The sequence below is a fragment of the Sycon ciliatum genome, chromosome 13, assembly GCF_964019385.1.
Source record: "Sycon ciliatum chromosome 13, ocSycCili1.1, whole genome shotgun sequence".
NCBI lineage: Eukaryota > Metazoa > Porifera > Calcarea > Leucosolenida > Sycettidae > Sycon > Sycon ciliatum.
This window is the reverse complement of record NC_088655.1, coordinates 21,552,975-21,576,542: the sequence shown is the minus strand read 5'-3', so window position 1 is coordinate 21,576,542 and position 23,568 is coordinate 21,552,975. Positions and strand designations below refer to the sequence as shown.

The window sequence follows — 23,568 nt, the reverse complement described above, 5'->3', positions numbered from 1 at the left end:
CCCACAGTCTTAGGCATGCCCTCCCTTAGTGCTATATAATTATATATATATATATATATATATAAGATATACCCTGAGCTGGAGTGTGTATGGAAATATGCACCAAATACAAACCGAGGACGAAGGCTGAGGTTTGTTTGATGGTGTATATTATCCAAACACATATACACTCTAGCGAAGGGTATATCCGACTTATACCTACCTCAGTCTGCTTGTAAAGAAGGAGTATTATATTAACGGTATTAATTTCTCTGCCATGGTGTATATTAACAGTCTTTATTTCTCCACAGTGGTGTATATTACCAATATTCATTTTTTCTAGTTATTCGGGTCGAACTCGAGTCACGTTCTGGAAACTGAGCGCCTGTGTTTTTTTTTGGTCGATGCCAAATCCCCGGAGGGTATCATTGTAGGATTGCATCTCTGTACGTGCGCTGTATAGTACATGTACATGTATACTCTGCACACAGCCCCCTGCCTAAAATATCACCGCTAGCCCCCACAGTCTCACACAGCTTTTTATGCCATCCTCTCCTGGCATATATACCGGCATGGTCGCCACCCGATCTTCATGTTGCCTGATAATTGCGTGAGCATGAAACTTAAAGTAGCAGCAAACAAGCCTTGATTGTCCTTGTTGTTCTGTTGTGTACATGTATATAAATATTCCAATGGCACAGTCATGTGTACACAGTGGCAGGGCAGCATGATCGATACTGGCTGTTGACTGTGTACAGTGGCGGGGCAGCATGATCGATACTGGCTGTTGATGTACAAGCAAAACCCTGCTCAATTCAATACTAGCTCCGCCCTTCCACGAAATCTACTTGTGGAGAAAGACACTGCCACAGCATTCCTTCCTTATTTCAGTATATCCAGGGTACAAGCATGTGTTTACTGCATGTAACATCACGTTGATCAAGCTAACGCCTCACAGATCCAGCGTCAACTTGCTTTCCTCAATCACGCCCTTTATCCTTGTTCCCTCATCCCTCCCTCCATTTAAGTATCTCTCTGCTGCACTCAACACTTCTCTTCGCCCCTTATCCATTTTGTTCAAAAGTTATGCAGTATGCGCCGTTTGTAACGTTCCTCAATTCTGTTCAACCAGTTTGCCCCCACCTGGAGCTCACTAGAATTATGTAGTTTGAAATATTCAGTGATGCAGCACACTATAAAGAAATGGATCGCGAATGTGATTAGGAATAAGCAGGGGATGTGTACTTTGCATATTAATTTTCTACTGAAGCCCTCATGCGGGTACTACTATGCATGATCTTAAATGCATACATATACACGTATACTAAGTTGGTGAAACAAAAAGTAAAATAGATGGAAGAAAGTGGAACGTACATAACTTAACTGCGAGGTGAAAAACTTGAAAGGAACACACCAATCTGATCAAATTACTTCAGAAAGGATTTTTCATGCAGAATACAATCGATAATAGGACGCCGAAAAAAAAGTTAATACCCAACACACGCATAGCTTATCGTTCCTCAGAAACATGGTACAGTGGCCGTAACAAATCTTTACTATACTTCCTGAACCACGAACGCTGTCTGTATGATTCCAGCTCAGCTACCCTCTGCTTGTCAGCTTCCAGTTCCTTCGCATTGGCTTGAACCTTGTCCTTCAAACGTGTTTTCTAGGCCTGAGAATTCGACTGATCCGCCTGTCTCGCCATTTTTAATTCCATCTTTTCACTCTCCAGTTTCTGGACCCTAGCATTCAGCTTTTCCTTATCGTCACGGTGACAGGCTCCCATCGTTTCGCCAATTTGTTCTCTTAGGACTTTCATACCCTCGGTCTGCTGTTGTTGCTGGGTTTGGAGCTGTTGTTGCTGGGTTTGGAGCTGTTGTTGCTGGGTTTGGAGCTGTTGTTGCTGGGTTTGGAGCTGTTGTTGCTGGGTTTGGAGCTGTTGTTGCTGGGTTTGGAGCTGTTGTTGCTGGGTTTGGAGCTGTTGCTGCTGGGTTTAGAGCTGTTGTTGCTGGGTTTGGAGCTGTTGTTGCTGGGTTTGGAGATGTTGTTGCTGGGTTTGGAGCTGTTGTTGCTGGGTTTGGAGCTGTTGTTGCTGGGTTTGGAGCTGTTGTTAATGGGTTGGGAGCTGTTGTTGCTGGGTTTGGAGCTGTTGTTGCTGGGTTTGGAGCTGTTGTTGCTGGGTTTGGAGCTGTTGTTGCTGGGTTTGGAGCTGTTGTTGCTGGGTTCGGAGCTGCTCTCGCAACAGTATATTTTCCGATTCTTCACTTTCTGTCTTCCGTTTAGCCTCCACCGTTGCAGCGATTCTCTAAGACATTCGTAGCACTACAGATAAGGAAAATGGAGCATTCCTTTCTCCACCGCAAATCATTGTCTGTGAATTTTAATCCTATTTCTGTGTACACCCAAAGCACAACGTCGGGTGCTAGCTGTCAACTGTTGACAATGAAACTAACACTATGCTAGCGCTGCGAAGGGTGCACCGTGCATGGGCTCTATTGACGAGGATAGGTAAAAATCATTGTACTCGTGCATACATGAATTCTTTCATTTGTTCTGGAATTTTTTCATTTTAATGATATCAATTAATGTTTTATACATGTACACGTACAAGGTTATGAGCGCACAATTACAAACTGTAGTATTATTCATTGCTATCGGACGTGAATGTACACCATAATCACCAGTTCCTGGAAGGGTATTGAGAACAAGGCTCTCAGCCCCACTGTCGTATGCGTGATGTGCACACGAAACACTTGAACACTGTCTGTGCACAGAACTGTATTACGACGTCAGTAGGCTTGGTATGATATTTGGACGTCCAGCACAGTACATAGGCATGTTGTGCCACCATCGATATTCAATGAATAGGAATGTAGCAAGGGTGGAATGGCAAACAATGATTGTACATGTCTGTGCACTGCGGATGTCAACTAGCTGCAGAGGTGCCCTTCAAAAGTCTGTATACACTAAACTGGCAACTGAAAAATGAACTAAGAAGAGAAAGAAAGAAGGAAGGACAAAGTGATAAGAAATAGCAGCTGTACATGACACCCATTAACGGCCAAGCTTGGCCGCACCAAACATGACACTTTACTTGAAAGCGCGAGTACACGCATTCGTTAATGCTCTCGCTTTCATTGTTAATATTCACACTTGTAAATTTCACTGCTGTTGTTCTTAGTGTTATTTCTCTAACTTAGATTTTCTATAATAGTTCAATATTGTTTTCATTGTCCTTTAGTACAACGAAGATTCCTGATGAGTGTTGTACGAAAACTTGTTTGAATCCTCATTTTCTCTACACCATTTCTTCACATTATCACAGTTTTATACTTTTATTGCACATTGTCTCCACAGTTTTACATTATATGAATAAAGTGTACACAGATGTCGATCCAGCTTGTTTTACTGATTGCGGTTATCAAATTATTATTAATATTATCATTCATTACCCACAGTCAATTGGGAACTTGTGGCCAGGCACAAGGGGTACATGGATGCAGCTAATGGGGTCGCTTTCGGCACTTGTGCCAGTGGTTGTGAGACTTACCCACTCACCCCCACCGCTAGGCGCTGCATCTGCCGCTAGGGTTTATCGGGTGGTAGCGGCCGTCGTGAGTTCCCTTCGGGAACGGATACGATAATTTACTTTTACTTATTCAAATAATCTACGTGGAGATAATAACTTTAATATAGCTATGAATAGGATGAAGTCCGCAGACATCACGCAACTACGTTACTTGTTTGACATGTATTTACTGTGTATTTTATAACAAAAATATTATTGAAAACCCATAATCGATTTTCTTGTTCCTATCATCAGTGGGAAATACACAGTAAATACATGTCAAACAAGTAACGTAGTTGCGTGATGTCTGCGGCCTTCATCCTATTCATAGCTATATTAAAATTATTATTATTATTGTAACGATTTCCTTTTGATCTTGTCTCATATTGTGCACTTTCCACAATATTCTGTTGCATTGTTAAAAAGAAGGGAAAAATTGTGATTCAAGACATGATCCTATAAACTGATTCGTTGATCTGCGACCTACCCTTCCGCATCCGTAGGAACGACACTATCTTCAAGGATCAGGGCGAATATGCAGCTCCTAATGCGATGGGAGGTGAGTAGATCAGACCCACCACAAAGTGGTCAATGACGGAAAAGGGGAGTAAAAATTAGGAGTCAAGATCAATGGCAGAGTGAGCAAGGCGAGTCACAATACTGCTGGCAATAATCGCCCTCACTTCCTCCTTGATTGGCCTTGGCCATGAGTGTGTGCGTAATAATAATACTTCAGTAATACAGTCATCTGCACTGTCTTGATGTGAACTATCGCGTACCGGTATGTATTGGTCTACTGTAGCGGACATGGAAATCCAGTCGATTGACCGGGGCCGGCGCCCTCAGCGCGTACAGACCACTGCATACAGTGTACATGTTGATCCGATACAATCAGTGCGGAACATTGTGCTTTGTGGCTGTTCAATGACTTTAAGACATCTTCAACATACTCTACTGTGATTGGCGTAAACTCGTCGAGAGTGGGAATGTCGACTGGCGGGCTGGGTAGAACAAGTTGAGACGGTCTTGCAGGATCACAAACTACGGTTGCAAATGTGCTGAAACTCAGTTCCGGCATCGGTCCGCCTTGCTGCTTCACCAAGTCAATTTCGTATCCCAATTCTAGATTGGCTAGGGTACCTCGTAAGGAGACCATAGGTCTGTGGGGATTGCCCTAGAGAAATATGAATAATACTATAGTGCAATAAAGAGTATAATAGATGTAGACATGGCCAGACAACAACGAGTTGATGGAATTTGAAAGGATTTTGATGTTATTCAAAATCGATTTTCGTGTTCCACTCATCAGTGAATAGTATCGGAACTGAGGGTACTGTGCACAAAAAAGAACATTTTATAACAGCATAATTAAAAGTGTGAACAAAAAAGGGAATTGCTACAGCATTACATAATAGGTGTCAAACATAGTGCTAAAATATATAACTGAGTGCAGGCACAAGGCATGAGGTGATCCGGTGCAACATGACACGAAAGTTACATCTGATAACCAGCTACGAGAACAACTTTAGCGCGACTACATGCTTCTTTTGTTTACAAAGAACAGGATTATGCACACGAATACATACAGCTTCCAGAACCTTCAACTGCTTAACATAACTTGCACAGCACAAAACAGAAAAGTGAGAATCATCGAACACACTAAGACAATCTGGACGTGATACAAATGACAAAATACAGCTGACGTTTTGCTCACGTCGCTTTCTTCCGTCTCACCCCGCTCCTTTCCTTCAACCTCCTCCGCCTCATCCTCGTCCTCTGTCTCATCTTCATCATCATCGTCCTCATCACCACCATCATCATCATCAGTCACTTTTTTCATCATCCATTTGATGCTCAGTTTCACTGCACTCCTTATCAGCCTCCAACATGGCTCCATCATCTCCACCAGCATCGCAAGTCGTTTGACCGCTGCTCCGCGTCACCGTTGCGTGGTTCTCTGCTACTACACACCCATTTACAATGTCCATTTCTGTTTCACATAAAAATTCTTTAAAATTCTATGAACTCGTTGTTGTCTCGCCATGTCTGCATCTATTATACTCTTTATTGCATTAATAAAATTGTTTTCTCCACGCCGACTTTTTAAATAATAATATACGTATACTATACAAATAATTTACTGGATCGTAGATCCCGTGATCTCTTGATAGTTTCTCTCTTTTTCTTGTCACTCCGTTTTTGCCACTTTTTGGATTTGCATGCTGTTTTCTTGACTCTTCACATCTATTTTGTTTCGTGCCACTTCTACACATAATTGGAGTGATGTATCTCTAAACTTCTTCCATATAGTTGTAGTCTCTTAGCTTATTTCCATCAGTCCCTGTAGTATTTTGACAAGAAGGGAACGAAAAAGTTCAATACTTTTGACTCATGTTCTTATTGACTGGTGGTGATTCTTGAGTAGATGCATGCGTAGACAATACATTTTTTGTAATATTTTCTGCGTCCGTCCTAGTTTCAAATCTACGTGGAGATGATTATTTTGATATAGCTATGAATAGGCTGAAGGCCGCAGACATCACGCAACTACGTTACTTGTTCGACATGTATGACTGTGTATTTAAAACGTTGAAGTAACAAAAATATTATTGAAACCCAGAATCGATTGAGAGAAAAGAGCAGTACGTAGCATGTGGCCTCTAATTTCCTAAAACTTTGAAATTCTCCGTGAAATCCAAATTTGAAATTGCAGAATCGATTTGCTCGATTTTCTCGTTCCTATCATCAGTGGGAAACAAATTCGGAACTAAAGGGTACAACCAAAGAAACTGAAGTTAAGTAAAGTAATAGAAAGATGTTAGAAATAACATCATGCTACAAAAAAATCGACATGAACGAGAACTCCAGGAAACCAAGCTGCAGCTTCCAGCCAGAACTCATCGCGTATCTCTTTCTGGTGCCCGCGTTTGGAAACGTCTTCCACCTGATGCGAGCAACATCACGTCCCCTCCAGTTCAAGGGTGTGTTGCACGCGCATTGTCTTACTGTAGCGTGAACAGCAACCCCTCCCCTGTCTTGAGTACTAGTAATCCTGATGTTCTGATACATGCCGAGGCTAGCTGTATGCTCAGTTTATGCATTATTGATCTCATCACTTTTTTCCTTTTTCTTTTCTCTTTTTTCTTTTTAAATGTTTTACTGCCACAAGTTGTCTTCTTATAAGGAGGCAGATATGCCTGTTTGTTGTACGACTTTAAACAAATCCAACCATCCTATATGTACGGGATAAATACCTGTACATTAAACATCTCCAAACACTCCCATCTTTTTTTCTTTTCTTTTTTCTCCAAAGAACTCAAACCCGGCTCGAGACCAAAATAAGAACAAGAAAGATAACAAAGTTGCACGCAGGGAGAACGAAGAAACGACTTGAACACAGAAGTTGTGGATTGACAAAACAAACAACAATGGAGTCGGGGCTGAATACAGGTACTACATGTAGTAGCCACTAGCGCAGCTGTGTAGGTGGGGCATCTCTGCATGGTGCTTGCATGTCAAAGGTCGCCGTCAGCTGCTGAGTTCCTGAGTCCAGAACAATACATTCTCATGCTTTACAACAGCAGGTGGGTTGGCAGAAATTTCTGCTAAAACGTAAAAATTATACAAGTAGACGCTCTACCTAGTCCGGGCAGGGCATCACCCTCGCGGCGAACATGCGCTGTACATGTGTACGGTACAAACATAAGTATGCACGATTATACGGCAACATGATACACGGAGATTAGTTAGAATGATAGAGACAGTATTATTCAGTGGGTCACATGCATGTATCTGTGAAGCATGATCAAACGTAGATACGCCGTCCTCCTCTCAGCACTTCTGTACGGACATGATAATGCTCGATCACCACCATGGTCTCATACATACTGTAGCTAGTTTGTATATAGATCCTGGGAATATTGTCTTCTCAACTCATTACTGAACGCCCTTAGCTAGCATCATTTAATTTTTTGTTTCAAAGCGGTAGCTAGAGTACTGAGGGGATAGTGTTGACTTGACACACCGCTACAGTCCATAACGAATAGTGACCGAGACGACTCTACTGCAGACACAATGTCACATTCTTGCGAGCTAACACTCGTCTCCGGAGAGGAGAATGAACCAGACCCGCACCCTTCGGAGAAACCCGATCGAGTCGTCATCTTGATGGGCCGTACAGGCAATGGAAAGTCAACGCTGGCCAACGTTATCGCCGGTCGACCACGAGGAGACCTCTTCCCAGAGTCCGCTAGAGTGCTATCGGAGACTGTTGGAACTCCTTCAAAGCGAGTCGCTGTGAGGTACGGAGCATCTCCCCGTAAGCGATATGTCCTGAAAATCGTGGACACGATCGGGTTTGGCGATACGGGGCAGTCTGCCGCGGATGTGCTAAAACAGCTTGGAGATCTGGCATCTGATTGCCGTAGTGGAATTCATCAGCTGTTATTCGTAACTCGAGGCCGCTTTACAAAAGAAGAAGAGGACGTGTTCGATCTCGTTCGGACAGTCATATTCGAATCATCCATCATACACCACATCTGTGTTGTGCGCACAGGCTGTGACGACTTTGAGGACGAGGAGCAGAATGAGGCCATGCGACGCGAGCTTCGCACTGCACTGCCATTGCTGAAGTCAGTCAAGATCATTCCGGTCAATAATACCAAGGTCACCAGGCGCAACGAGAGTGGTGCCCTGGAGGAGAGAGCAATCTCCCGACAGCGACTGCTGACGCATTTGATAACACAATGCTCCTCTGCCTACGTGCCGAGTCGTGACGTTATTCGCGGCGTGCAAGGCAGAATTGAAGGCCACGTTCGTGAACAAAATCGACATGAACGAGAACTCCAGGAAACGAAGACAAAATTGCTGGACTTCAAAAGTCAGGTGCAGCGTCAGAAGAATCAGCAGGCTATCGACAAGCGGAACATGGATGCAGCCATTGCCCGCGTTCGCTCACAAGAGCAGTCAGCCATTGCCGAAGCGCAGAGGAGCACAAGACAATTGGAAAGTGCTCAACGAGATCTAGAACGAAACCAAGCCGACCTGCGCTCGAAGGCAGAATCTATGACACGCGACACACGTGTACGGGATCGTCTCCAGCGAAGGGTGCGAGACCTGGAGCAAGAGCTTGAAGAAACGAAGGCTCAGCTCGCAAGAAGTGAAGAAGAAGAATCAAGGATGCGGGACCATGCTCTGTCTTGGGAAGCGGTTTTATCAGATGCGAAATCAGTACTTGCCCGTGCTTCACGCGCATGAATAGTGCCGTATCTCGAATAGTGCCCTAGACTCCAAGAGCCAGTGAAAAATAAAGCCCTCTCTTGAATAGTCCCCCCCCCGGTCTTGTAACCAAGCCCATTGTAACCAAGCCCATGTGCAAGTTTGGTGTTCTTTTGCTAATGTTCTTGGCCATTGCTTTGCACTGGTGTTTTGAGGAACAAATCGCAGGTCTTGTTCCCTTTCCTGTGGAGTCGTGAGCGTTAACAGTACTTTTTAGGCTCTGTTTTTCTTTGTTTTATGCTGGATGACGCAAGTGTACCAGCAATGAAAAAATAGTGCCCTCTATTGAATAGTGCCCTCTCTTGAATACTGCCCCATGGGCACTAATCGCGCGAGTACGGTAGTAGCTTCTAACGTCTAGCCTTGCCCTTGTTCCTCTGTGTACTAAGCCTTGCCGCCGTGGTAATGAACAATCTCAGCACATCGGGAGCATCCTCCGCTGATTTCTATATTCTTGTCCGCCACCACACCAACACCGGGATGCCGACTACTTCAACGATAACAAAAACTGTTCCACCACCCAACACAATAATGAGCAGACCAAGACGATCAACAGCTAACCGACTCAGAACACGTAATGTTTTGTGGTCTGGGTGTGCCCAGGTTTGCCCAATGCTGTTGTACTCCGCTTAGTTCGTAGCTGGTCAGATTCGCACGTTGTTTCGGCACTGATTGCTGGTCCCCACGTGTCCAATTGTTTCCGCTTTCCCTTCTCGCTCTCAGGGTTAGAAATCACACTTGCATAATCATCATGTCGCTGTGGACTGTTATGGTGTTCCCTCGGATGCGCAAAACTCGGTCTAACCGAGTCTATGCGAACCGTGTCTAGTCTGTACGAAAGGATTAGATGCTTTTAAAAAGACTGTTGAACGACGATCTTTGCGCATGTTCTTCATCTTATACCGCATCCGCGGTGAATGCTGCTGCACTCTTACAGTATGCATAGCATGGTCATGCCCCGTGCGGCGATGCTGTGTGCGTAGCGATCGTCTGCATGAGTTGCAGGGTCTGCGGTAACAAGGCTAGAAGTGCAGGGGCAAAGCGAATTTGAATGACGATCACCGCCTGGCACTGGCACTCGACAGTGACTCTGTTTAGAAAACCTTCCTTTTGGGCCGAGTTTAGCTGTGAAAGTGTTTGTTCAAGCACGCTGCATGCTGCTGTACGAATATTGGCCACAGGTTTCAGCAGAGTAGCATGAGACATTTGCATCGATTCTCTTAGAATTTTGTAGTGCTACAGACAAGGAAAATGGAGCATTCCTTTCTCCACCGCAAATCATTGTCTGTGAATTTTTATCCTTTTTCTGTGTACACCCAAAGCACGACGTCGGGTGCTAGCTGTCAATTGTTGACAATGAAACGGACACTATGCTAGCGCTGCGAAGGGTCCACCGTGCACGGGCTGTATTGACAAGGACAGAATGAATTTTTTAAACTGTACTCGTACATGAATGTACATGAGACCCAAGGTCGGCAGAGCATCCCAGACCACGCCACCACTCCCCTTATTCATGGCTCACACATGACGGGTTTACGTTGCTCTAGTAAAAAAAATGTACAACATAATCGCCAGTTCCTGAAAGGGTATTGAGAACAACGTTCTCAGCCCCACTGTCGTATACGTGATTTTCACCTCACTCCATATGCACCCACAGTCTTAGGCATGCCTGCCCTCCCTTAGTGCTGTATATGTATAGGATATACCCTGAGCTGGAGCGTGTATGGAAATATACACCAAATACAAACCGAGGACGAAGACTGAGGTTTGTTTGATGGCGTATATTTTCCATATACATAATTATACACTCTAGCGAAGGGTATATCCGACTTATACCTACCTCAGTCTGCTTGCTATAAGGGGTATATAAAACGGTATTAATTTCTCTCCTATGGTGTATATTGACAGTCTTTATTTCTCCACAGTGGTGTATATTACCAATATTCATTTTTTCTAGTTATTCGGGTCGAACTCGAGTCAAGTTCTGGAAACTGAGCGCCTGTGTTTTTTTTGGTCGATGCCAAATCCCCGGAGGGTATCATTGTAGGATTGCATCTCTGTACGTGCGCTGTATAGTACATGTACATGTATACTCTGCACACAGCCCCCTGCCTAAAATACCACCGCTAGCCCCCACAGTCTCACACAGCTTTTTATACCATCCTCTCCTGGCATATATACCGGCATGGTCGCCACCCGATCTTCATGTTGCCTGATAATTGCGTGAGCATGAAACTTAAAGTAGCAGCAAACAAGCCTTGATTGTCCTTGTTGTTCTGTTGTGTACATGTATATAAATATTCCAATGGCACAGTCATGTGTACACAGTGGCAGGGCAGCATGATCGATACTGGCTGTTGACTGTGTACAGTGGCAGGGCAGCATGATCGATACTGGCTGTTACAAGCAAAACCCTGCTCAATTCAATACTAGCTCCGCCCTTCCACGAAATCTACTTCTGGAGAAAGACACTGCCACAGCATTCCTTCCTTTTTTCAGTATCTACAGGGTACAAGCATGTGTTTACTGCATGAAACATCACGTTGATCAAGCTAATGCCCCACAGATCCAGCGTCAACTTGTTTTCCTCAATCACGCCCTTTATCCTTGTTCCCTCATCCCTCCCTCCATTTAAGTATCTCTCTGCTGCACTCAACACTTCTCTTTTCGCCCCTTATCCATTTTGTTTAAAAGTTATGCAGTATGCGCCGTTTGTAACGTTCCTCAATTCTGTTCAACCAGTTTGCCCCCACCTGGAGCTCACTAGAATTATGTAGTTTGAAATATTCACTGATGCAGCACACTATAAAGAAATGGATCGCGAATGTGCGTAGAAATCAGCAAGGGATGTCTACTTTGCGTATTGGTTTTCTACTGAAGCCCTCATGCGGGTACTACACTGTACCATGCATAATCTTAAATGCATACATAAACACGTATACCAAGGAGGTGAAACAAATATTTAAACAGATGGAAGAAAGTGGAACGTACATAACTTAGTTGCATAGTGAAAAACTGGACAGAAACACACCAATCTGATCATATTACTTCAGAAAGGATTTTTCATGCAGAATACAATCGATAATAGGACGTCGAAAAAACACCTGTACACGCATAGCTTATCGTTCCTCAGAAGCATGGTACAGTTCCTATTAGCTTCTACTAATCTTCTTGTACCACGTACGCTGTGCTGTCTGTATGCTTCCAGCTCAGCTTGCTTCCGCTTCCCAGCTTCCAGTTCCTCCGGATCGGCTTGAGCCTTGTCCCACAAACGTGCTATCATGGCCTAATCCATCAACTTCTTGTACCACGGACGCTGTCTGCATGCTTCCAGCCCAGCTTGCTTCCGCTTCTGAGCTTCCAGTTCCTCCGCATCGGCTTGAGCCTTGTCGCTCGCCTGATCTGTCTTCCGTTTAGCCTCCTCCATTGCTGCTAACTTGCCCAAACACTCCTTAATGTGCCTTTCAAACTTATTTTATTATTATTTTTATTATTATTATTATGAAATGACCCAAAGGCAATGTGCCTATCGAGGGGTTCATTTGATTGAAAGAACAGTAGATGTAGATGTATGTACAAAGAGAAGTAGGGATTGATGAGGAGAGAAATGGGGAAAATCAACTGCAAGGTGGCGGAATTCCGTTGATTGCATAAGCATAGTCAGCTGTAAATTTCCTGAGGGCAGCTTTGAACTTATAGAGCGAGGCTTCCGATGTTAGACTGGGGGGTAAACAGTTCCATATATATATAATTATCCGCAGAGATGAACCGTTGTCACCGCCAATTGGTCTATCTTGGCAGCGAAACTAGTCTGTACGAAAGGATTAGATGTTTTAAAAATACTCTTGAACGACGATCTTTGCGCATGTTCTTCATCATATACCGCATCCGCGGTGAATGCTGCTGCACTCTTACAGTATGCATAGCATGGTCATGCCCCGTGCGGCGATGCTGTGTGCATAGCGATCGTCTGCATGAGTTGCAGTGTCTGCGGTAACAAGGCTAGAAGTGCAGGGGCAAAGCGACTTTGAATGACGATCACCGCCTGGCACTGGCACTCAACAGAGACTCTGCCGAGAAAACGTTCCATTTGGGACGAGTTCAGCTGTGAAAATGTTTGTAAGTGCATGTTGCATGCTGCTGTATGAATATTGGCCACAGGTTTCAGCAGAGTAGCATGAGACATTTGCATCGATTCTCTAAGAATTTTGTAGTAACGTTACTACAGACAAGGAAAATGGAGCATTCCTTTCTCCACCGCAAATCATTGTCTGTGAATTTTTATCCTTTTTCTGTGTACACCCAAAGCACGACGTCGGGTGCTAGCTGTCAATTGCTGACAATGAAACTGACACTATGCTGGCGCTGCGAAGGGTGCACCGTGCACGGGCTGTATTGACAAGGACAGAATGAATTTTTTTAACTGTTCTCGCACATGAATGTACAACATAATCGCCAGTTCCTGGAAGGGTATTGAGAACAACGCACTCAGCCCCACTGTCGTATACGTGATTTTCCCCTCACTCCATATGCACCCACAGTCTTAGGCATGCCCTCCCTTAGTGCTGTATATATATTCCCCTCATGTGTTGTTTCCCGCATTTTTCCACTGCTCCATACATTCTTATGGTAGTGTAGTTTGAACTTGAGGCGCGTAAGAATATATATATATATATATACACACTAGTCAGAACAACAGATGGCTTGATCAGTCACAACTTAAAGTTTCATGCCATCTCAGGCACTCATCAGGTGATATGAACATCAAGAAAAATAACCCACTATTTAAAGCCCAGTATGGCGGGACAAGGATAACAGAAAGCGCTAGGGGACCGGGATATTTTTCAGTGAGTAGTCGATGTCCAGTCTTCTCAGTCCATCCATTGCTGGCTTTCCGCTAGAGAGAGAGCTCAACCAGGGACTGGGAGCAGATCCACACTGTTGTGAATTCCAGCAGAAATCCAAGAGAGCTCGATACCGGGAAGGTAGAGCCGTGACACACTAGTCAGAACAACAGATGGCTTGATCAGTCACAACTTAAAGTTTCATGCCATCTCAGGCACTCATCAGGTGATATGAACATCAAGAAAAATAACCCACTATTTAAAGCCCAGTATGGCGGGACAAGGATAACAGAAAGCGCTAGGGGACCGGGATATTTTTCCTCTCTAGCGGAAAGCCAGCAATGGATGGACTGAGAAGACTGGACATCGACTACTCACTGAAAAATATCCCGGTCCCCTAGCGCTTTCTGTTATCCTTGTCCCGCCATACTGGGCTTTAAATAGTGGGTTATTTTTCTTGATGTTCATATCACCTGATGAGTGCCTGAGATGGCATGAAACTTTAAGTTGTGACTGATCAAGCCATCTGTTGTTCTGACTAGTGTGTCACGGCTCTACCTTCCCGGTATCGAGCTCTCTTGGATTTCTGCTGGAATTCACAACAGTGTGTATATATATATATATAAGAGAGGAGGAGATCCCTGTCAACGCGAAGAGTGCTCAACAGTGCTGCAAAAGCACTGGAGCTGATTCACAATCCAGTATAGTCCTCACCAAGTACACGTTCTTTCTGTTGCTACTCAGAGTTTCTTGAACAATCAATCATCAGGCAACAAACAACAACAAACAAAGCATTCCCGGCTTTAGTTGTTTGTTTCCTGATGATTGATTGTTCAAGAAACTCTGAGTAGCAACAGAAAGAACGTGTACTTGGTGAGGACTATACTGGATTGTGTATATATATATATATAGATATACTCAATCTGCGGACAGCATGCTGTTTCGTTCTTTTTGAACTCATCAGCGCAGCACATATATATATATATATAAGATGACGACTACACCATAGCTCAGTGGTTAGAGCATCGCTGGCTACAAGCGAGGGTCCCTGGTTCGAGTCCTGGTGGTGACAGTCAATTTTTTCTTCAGACTTTTCCCGTTTGTCTATTTCCCTCAAACCAGTTGATATGTATATATATTATATATATAAGAACGAAAACGAAGCCAGAATTTATACTGGGGGTAGAGAATCAGCAAGAATATTCTTACGCGCCTCAAGTTCACACTACACTACCATAAGAATGTATGGAGCAGTGGAAAAATGCGGGAAACAACACATGAGGGGAATGCAGTACCAGAACAAACACGTGATAAAGTTGTCAGTCCGGTTGCAGCTTGAACAGCCGCAGCACCTTGATGTGCTTCTTTTTTCGACACAGCTCTGGCCTCAAACTGCGAATGTACAGCGCCTCCAGTGTGAATCTGTGCGCGCTGTTCCGGGCTGGTGTGATGGCGCTGTACATTCGCAGTTTGAGGCCAGAGCTGTGTCGACAAAAGAAGCACATCAAGGTGCTGCGGCAGTTCAAGCTGCAACCGGACTGACAACTTTATCACGTGTTTGTTCTGGTACTGCATTCCCTTCATGTGTTGTTTCCCGCATTTTTCCACTGCTCCATACATTCTTATGGTAGTGTAGTGTGAACTTGAGGCGCGTAAGAATATATATAAGAATATATAAGAAAAGGGTTACAAATCTTACAAATCTTACAAATCATCGCCGAGGTCGCAACCACTACTTCGTGTTATATATATATATATATATATATATATACTCAATCTGCGGACAGCATGCTGTTTCGTTCTTTTTGAACTCATCAGCGCAGCACAGAGGAAATGAGGCCGAACCTGATAGCAATGGAAATAAAAATTTCCAATCAGGCCCGAACGTACCTTGCCAGAGTGCTCAAACTGACAAGTCAGTGAGCTCTGCATAACGCAAACAGCAAAGGCACTACCCCACGCAAGAGTGCTCAACTGCTACAAGAGCAGGAGCGAAATACTCAATCTGCGGACAGCATGCTGTTTCGTTCTTTTTGAACTCATCAGCGCAGCACAGAGGAAATGAGGCCGAACCTGATAGCAATGGAAATAAAAATTTCCAATCAGGCCCGAACGTACCTTGCCAGAGTGCTCAAACTGACAAGTCAGTGAGCTCTGCATATATATATATATATATATATATGCTGTTTGCGTTATGCAGAGCTCACTGACTTGTCAGTTTGAGCACTCTGGCAAGGTACGTTCGGGCCTGATTGGAAATTTTTATTTCCATTGCTATCAGGTTCGGCCTCATTTCCTCTGTGCTGCGCTGACGAGTCCACAAAGGACGAAACAGTTCTGTCCGCAGATTGAGTATTTCGCTCCTGCTCTTGTAGCAGTTGAGCACTCTTGCGTGGGGTAGTGCCTTTGCTGTTTGCGTTATGCAGAGCTCACTGACTTGTCAGTTTGAGCACTCTGGCAAGGTACGTTCGGGCCTGATTGGAAATTTTTATTTCCATTGCTATCAGGTTCGGCCTCATTTCCTCTGTGCTGCGCTGACGAGTCCACAAAGGACGAAACAGTTCTGTCCGCAGATTGAGTATTTCGCTCCTGCTCTTGTAGCAGTTGAGCACTCTTGCGTGGGGTAGTGCCTTTGCTGTTTGCGTTATGCAGAGCTCACTGACTTGTCAGTTTGAGCACTCTGGCAAGGTACGTTCGGGCCTGATTGGAAATTTTTATTTCCATTGCTATCAGGTTCGGCCTCATTTCCTCTGTGCTGCGCTGACGAGTCCACAAAGGACGAAACAGTTCTGTCCGCAGATTGAGTATTTCGCTCCTGCTCTTGTAGCAGTTGAGCACTCTTGCGTGGGGTAGTGCCTTTGCTGTTTGCGTTATGCAGAGCTCACTGACTTGTCAGTTTGAGCACTCTGGCAAGGTACGTTCGGGCCTGATTGGAAATTTTTATTTCCATTGCTATCAGGTTCGGCCTCATTTCCTCTGTGCTGCGCTGACGAGTCCACAAAGGACGAAACAGTTCTGTCCGCAGATTGAGTATTTCGCTCCTGCTCTTGTAGCAGTTGAGCACTCTTGCGTGGGGTAGTGCCTTTGCTGTTTGCGTTATGCAGAGCTCACTGACTTTTCAGTTTGAGCACTCTGGCAAGGTACGTTCGGGCCTGATTGGAAATTTTTATTTCCATTGCTATCAGGTTCGGCCTCATTTCCTCTGTGCTGCGCTGACGAGTCCACAAAGGACGAAACAGTTCTGTCCGCAGATTGAGTATTTCGCTCCTGCTCTTGTAGCAGTTGAGCACTCTTGCGTGGGGTAGTGCCTTTGCTGTTTGCGTTATGCAGAGCTCACTGACTTGTCAGTTTGAGCACTCTGGCAAGGTACGTTCGGGCCTGATTGGAAATTTTTATTTCCATTGCTATCAGGTTCGGCCTCATTTCCTCTGTGCTGCGCTGACGAGTCCACAAAGGACGAAACAGTTCTGTCCGCAGATTGAGTATTTCGCTCCTGCTCTTGTAGCAGTTGAGCACTCTTGCGTGGGGTAGTGCCTTTGCTGTTTGCGTTATGCAGAGCTCACTGACTTGTCAGTTTGAGCACTCTGGCAAGGTACGTTCGGGCCTGATTGGAAATTTTTATTTCCATTGCTATCAGGTTCGGCCTCATTTCCTCTGTGCTGCGCTGACGAGTCCACAAAGGACGAAACAGTTCTGTCCGCAGATTGAGTATTTCGCTCCTGCTCTTGTAGCAGTTGAGCACTCTTGCGTGGGGTAGTGCCTTTGCTGTTTGCGTTATGCAGAGCTCACTGACTTGTCAGTTTGAGCACTCTGGCAAGGTACGTTCGGGCCTGATTGGAAATTTTTATTTCCATTGCTATCAGGTTCGGCCTCATTTCCTCTGTGCTGCGCTGACGAGTCCACAAAGGACGAAACAGTTCTGTCCGCAGATTGAGTATATATATATATAAGATATACCCTGAGCAGGAGTGTGTATGGAAATATACACCAAATACAAACCGAGGACGAAGGCTGAGGTTTGTTTGATGGTGTATATTTTCCAAATACATATACACTCCAGCGAAGGGTATATCCGATTTATACCTACCTCAGTCTGCTTGCTAAAAGGAGTATTATATTAACGGTATTAATTTCACTCCCATGGTGTATATTATCAGTCTTTATTTCTCCACAGCGGTGTATATGACCAATATTCATTTTTCTAGTTATTCGGGTCGAACTCGAGTCAAGTTCTGGAAACTGATCGCCTGTGGCCAAGCCATGGAAGAACGTTGGTTTAAACAGACTTGCACGAAATCTCACCTGGGAAGAATGCTGAGTAACTGAAAGTTAGATTGGGACATTAGTGCGGGAGCACCACCGAATCGTTCAGTGCATACAGGTCGTTTTTCGGCGCTCGACGTCCTCTTCAATGAATGAAACAATTAGCCAGGGAGCGCTCTGCGGAGTAGATTATTTTGTGTTTGAAACGGGGGTAATACCATACATGGTACTACTCACTGATGCATACAGACGATATCTTGCGCAATCTCCTGACAACATGCTGTTTCGTCCTTTGTGAACTCATCTTACAATATCAATACCTTGCTCCACTCTAGTTCTGCCTCATTCACATTAGTTACGTTCCTGCATGGTTATTTCGCTTGCCTTCAAGCCACATCATCGTGACCCAGTTCAGTGTTATTGCGCTGGAAGCCGAGCTTCAGTGTAAAGTGTAAAGTGTCCCTAGTAATGTTCTGACTCGTTCATGCGTGCCCAAACGCGCCCTAAGGCTTTCACAACAACAGCAATTCGATTATTCGACACGTATTTAGGGCGTGCGATGCCTTCGAGTACCCTCTTTCCACCTTCCATTTTAATTATCTGTCCGCTCTTTTCAACACTTCCGTCTTCACCCTCCATCCATTTTGTACGCGGTATGGGCCTTTTGAGACTTCCCACAATCCTGTTCATTACATCATGCCAATTCGTGAGCCTCAACAAAAGTTGAACACAGCACACTACATTCCAATAATTGTTTCGACATCACTAATATAAGAATTTTCATCCAGCGCATGCGCCAAGAGTGAGTAGCAACTAAATAGAGCGGTTGTCAGTTGACAAACCCTCTTCTAATTACATTGCAATACCAGTAAATTTTAACCATAACAACTGAAGGGAACTAATTCGGAACTAAATTTTATCGACAAACCTGCTTGCTCCCACGTGGAGCTCAATAGAACTGATGTATTCGAAATATTAAGTGATGCAGCACACTATAAAGAAATGGATCGCGAATGTGCTTAGGAATCAGCAAGGGATGTCTACTTTGCGTATTGGTTTTCTACTGAAGCCCTCATGCGGGTACTACACTGTACCATGCATAATCTTAAATGCATACATGTACACGTATACCAAATAGGCTAAAACAATGTAAAACAGTTGGAAGAAGGTGGAACACATAAGATCTAGCTGAGGGGAACACATTACTTGCACATATTGCTTCAGGAAGAACTGTTGATGCCGAACACAATCGATAAAAAGACGTAGAAAAAATGAAAATACCCAATACAAGCATAGCTAATCGTTCCACAAAAACATAATACAGTGGCCGTTACAAGTCTCTAGTAAACTTACTGAGCCACGAACGCTTTAAATTTCTGTCTTCCGTTTCAGCCTCCTCCATTGATGATAGCCCCCAGCCATACACTCCTTGTTCTGCCTTTAAAACTGATCCGCTATGATTTTGTTAGAGGCCGCTTAACCGTTGCATTTGTTCGAGTTGCATCTTCATCTGAGCTTACTCCGTTTTCATGGTCTGCTCCGGGTATCCATGGTCCGTTGAATGCTGGCCAGCTCCTTCAGCAATGCTGCTTGCTCCTTCTTGGTTGCTTCTAGCTCCCGTTGAAGTTTCGTTTCCTCGTACATCATGCCCTTGATTCTCTCTTGTACGCGATGCAGACTGTCTGGAAAATATATCTCTCTGCAGTTTAATATGAGATGTCCAAGAACTCGCTGGCGAGATCGGCACCTATCTTCCATTGCTTTTTGACGGGTTATTCCCCTTTCGGTGGGAGGATTGTCGACTAAGAGAAACTTATGAACGTGCTTCATGACGGGCGATTGCTGCTCCAAGTCTGTTCTCACCCTGAAATCCGCTGCGGGTTCATCATGCTCAACGCAGTTGGTACGAATAACACTGGTGTAGGCCAGCACTTCAGGCTGGAATATAATGCTCTTCATCATGTGGAAAGCATCCTCCTCCTCCTTCGTGAAGCGAGAGGATGTGACAAACAGCACTTGATTTATTCCTCCGGTACAGTTGTTCGCAATGCGAGCAAGCTGATTGAGGACGTCAACAGGATTTAGCATTGTAGCGCCGATGCTAATTGTGTCAACGATCTTCAGCACATAGCGAGTGCCTGCAAAATGAACCGCAACCAGCTTGATCGGCGTTCCGATCGTCTTGGAGATAGCTCTCGAAGACTCATCGAAAAGATTCTCTTTACCTGCCAGCACGTTCGCCATGGTGGATTTTCCCGCTCCTGTTCTACCGATAAGAACAACAACACGATCGGGCTGGTCATCCGGCATAGGATCAGGTCCTTCTTCGTACAGGCTTACCATGGTGCTATCACAATCGGCCATTGTCACTGCCAATTGGTCTATCTTGGCAGCGAAACTAGTCTGTACGAAAGGATTAGATGTTTTAAAAAGACTGTTGAACGACGATCTTTGCGCATGTTCTTCATCTTATACCGCATCCGCGGTGAATGCTGCTGCACTCTTACAGTATGCATGGCATGGTCATGCCCCGTGCGGCGATGCTGTGTGCATAGCGATCGTCTGCATGAGTTGCAGTGTCTGCGGTAACAAGGCTAGAAGTGCAGGGGCAAAGCGACTTTGAATGACGATCACCGCCTGGCACTGGCACTCAACAGAGACTCTGCCGAGAAAACGTTCCATTTGGGACGAGTTTAGCTGTGAAAATGTTTGTAAGTGCATGTTGCATGCTGCTGTATGAATATTGGCCACAGGTTTCAGCAGAGTAGCATGAGACATTTGCATCGATTCTCTAAGAATTTTGTAGTAACGTTACTACAGACAAGGAAAATGGAGCATTCCTTTCTCCACCGCAAATCATTGTCTGTGAATTTTTATCCTATTTCTGTGTACACCCAAAGCACGACGTCAGGTGCTAGCTGTCAATTGTTGACAACGAAACTGACACTTTGCTAGCGCTGCGAAGGGTGCACCGTGCACGGGCTGTATTGACAAGGACAGAATGAATTTTTTAACTGTACTCGCACATGAATGTACAACATAATCGCTAGTTCCTGGAAGGGTATTGAGAACAACGCACTCAGCCCCACTGTCGATATGTCGTATACGTGATTTTCACCTCACTCCATATGCACCCACAGTCTTTGGCATGCCTGCCCTCCCTTAGTGCTGTATATGTATAGGATATACCCTGAGCTGGAGCGTGTATGGAAATATGCACCAAATACAAACCGAGGACGAAGGCTGAGGTTTGTTTGATGGTGTATGTTTTCCATATACATATACACTCTAGCGAAAGGTATATCCGATTTATACCTACCTCGGTCTGCTTGCTATAAGAATTATAATTATTAACAGTATTCATTTCTCTCCTATGGTGTATTATTAACAGTATTTATTTCTCCACAGTGGTGTATATTGCCAATATTCATTTTTTCCTAGAAAATAGAGAGAATATACACTGGCTGAGGCTCTGGGTGATGAATGGGGTGTATATTAAGGTAGATGTAAGTATAGAATAAACACCGATGTCGCAGTGTTTATTAGAATATAAAACCGCTATAAAAACCGAGGCGTAGCCGAGGTTTTTATAGGCAGTGTTTATATTCCCATTAACACAAGACAGAGTTGTTTATTCTATTCATACCTAGCTTTGTTTTTGGCCTGAAAACTCCTCTTGGAAATGAATTTCTTCGCCGTCTGCTAAGACATTGCACAGAGTAGATTTGCCGTATCCCGTCCTACCGATGAGAACTATCCTCCGGAGTTCACACGACGTTCCACTCTCCGCCATGCTTTCCAAAGATATTCCAGCCCTTCGGAGCCAAACTGATCCCGTTCGGAAAGAAGCGCTGGACATTATACAATGTATCATACTATGCAGCAACCTGTCGTGCTGCAGCTACGCGGGGGTCCCTTGCGATGGTAGAGCCGCGAGTCGGCAATTCAACGGACTTTGGCGGTGCGTTGACAAAGCGTACGCGCAAAATATCTTCTATACGAGCCAGTGAAGCGTAAACAGGTTACTGGCGAAGTATGTGCTAGGAACACCTTGCGTAGCTGCATACACTTGCTGCAGCTGAGGAACGCAGCTCACATCATACCAACACAATGCATCAGATTCTGGTGGCGCTGTTCTCATGTGAGTGAGCAAATCCCTGACCACCGCTACCTGGCTACGGGCACATGATAGCGTTGTGACCGTTCTGTTAGCATGACGTTGACCCATGCACAACTGTCTGGAACTTCAACTAACTTTTCCTCTCAAGAAGGTTGTCATTCCTGGATATCAGGAATTGGTTCACGTCACGTGCTAGGCGCATGCACAACAGTAAAGTTTTTGATTTGGTGTACAGCTAGCAGTGCTAATGTCCTGCTGCAGGTACGGATATCTTGCGCAGCTAATACCGTGATGCCCGATTATGCAAACGGATGTCATCTCAGCTAACCTCTCCACAGCAGGCACAAAGCTCAATGACTGGCTACGTCAACGTGGCCTCATTCTGAATGAGACAAAGAGTCATCTCCTAGCAGTGTATGCCGGAAGCAAACAGCCAAAACCACCGATCAAAGTCACCTGCGACAAAACACCCCTCCCAGAAGCCTCCTCAGTCAAGTATCTCGGAGTGACCGTGGACAACACTTTGACATTCAAGGAGGACATTGATAAAGTGCCAGCCAAGATGGCTCAGAAGATCGGAGCACTCTTGCGCGCACGCCGCTGGAGCCTCAGTGAAGCTGCAAGGGCACGGTACGTGACCTCCGTAGTACTACTACTGCCAGACGCCATACGCCTCGCTCTCTTTCAGTGGCTCACTGTCGAGTGCTGAGAGGAGGAGGCTGCATGTTCTGCTGAATCGAGCAGTCCGCACTGTCTACGGTGTGCCCATGCGACACTCGGCGAACCTTTGCTGACCCGGCTGGGAGTTTTCCAGGTGTCAGAGCACTTCCACCAGAACACCTTAGCTCTTGTGTGGAAGAGCCTACACGGTGAGCCATTGCAGTCCGTCACAGAAATAATGACTCCACAAATGACCAGAGAAACCCGCCTTCAGCAGCAGGACGGACTCAGTCTTCCAGTCGCAAGAACAAACGCTGGCAAGTCGAGGCATACCTTCAACGCTACAGGTAAATGGAACAGATTACCTGGAGACGTCCGCTCCAGCACAACGCTGGAGACTTTCAAAGCTGCAGCAGTACTGTACGCAATTGCTCATTGACTGTGCCTGATGTATTCATTGCTACTTGTAAATACATGCAACAGGAGCAAATGCCATGTTAGACTATGGATCCCTACCATTGATCTCCAGCTGACTATCATTTCCAGTGCATACATATTTTTTTCTCTCCCTCTCTTCTTTTTTCTTCCCTCTTCGCTACCTTGTCATTGGGAAGAAATTCCAGTCTGGATTTTGCGAAGTAAAACAAAGTAAAGAAAAAAATGCATTCCAAGCGGAGACGGGCAACTACTTGACACGTGACCTCAAAGGCACTACACAGCAGGACCGCTTTGGATTGAACGGGAACGCAATGATCTACAATCAGCACACATACGCCGTCGGACCATGGTACCGTCCCGGCCAGAGAAATCAGACTTCATTATACAATGATTATAATAAATATTATGTTCCGCGC

General features: G+C 44.9%; 2 protein-coding genes across 2 annotated transcripts; one reads left to right on the top strand and one right to left on the bottom strand.

Moving 5' to 3' along the window:
* The first annotated feature begins 7,624 nt into the window (after nucleotides 1-7,624).
* LOC135829270 (uncharacterized) lies at nucleotides 7,625-8,806 on the top strand. Its single transcript, XM_065341673.1, has one exon. The coding sequence runs from the start codon at nucleotides 7,625-7,627 to the stop codon at nucleotides 8,804-8,806; it is 1,182 nt and encodes a 393-aa protein (XP_065197745.1).
* A 10,655-nt stretch (nucleotides 8,807-19,461) lies between these two features.
* LOC135829269 (uncharacterized) lies at nucleotides 19,462-20,298 on the bottom strand. The gene has a single exon (XM_065341672.1). It carries the CDS (start codon nucleotides 20,296-20,298, stop codon nucleotides 19,462-19,464), a length of 837 nt encoding a protein of 278 aa, XP_065197744.1.
* Nucleotides 20,299-23,568: the final 3,270 nt, after the last annotated feature.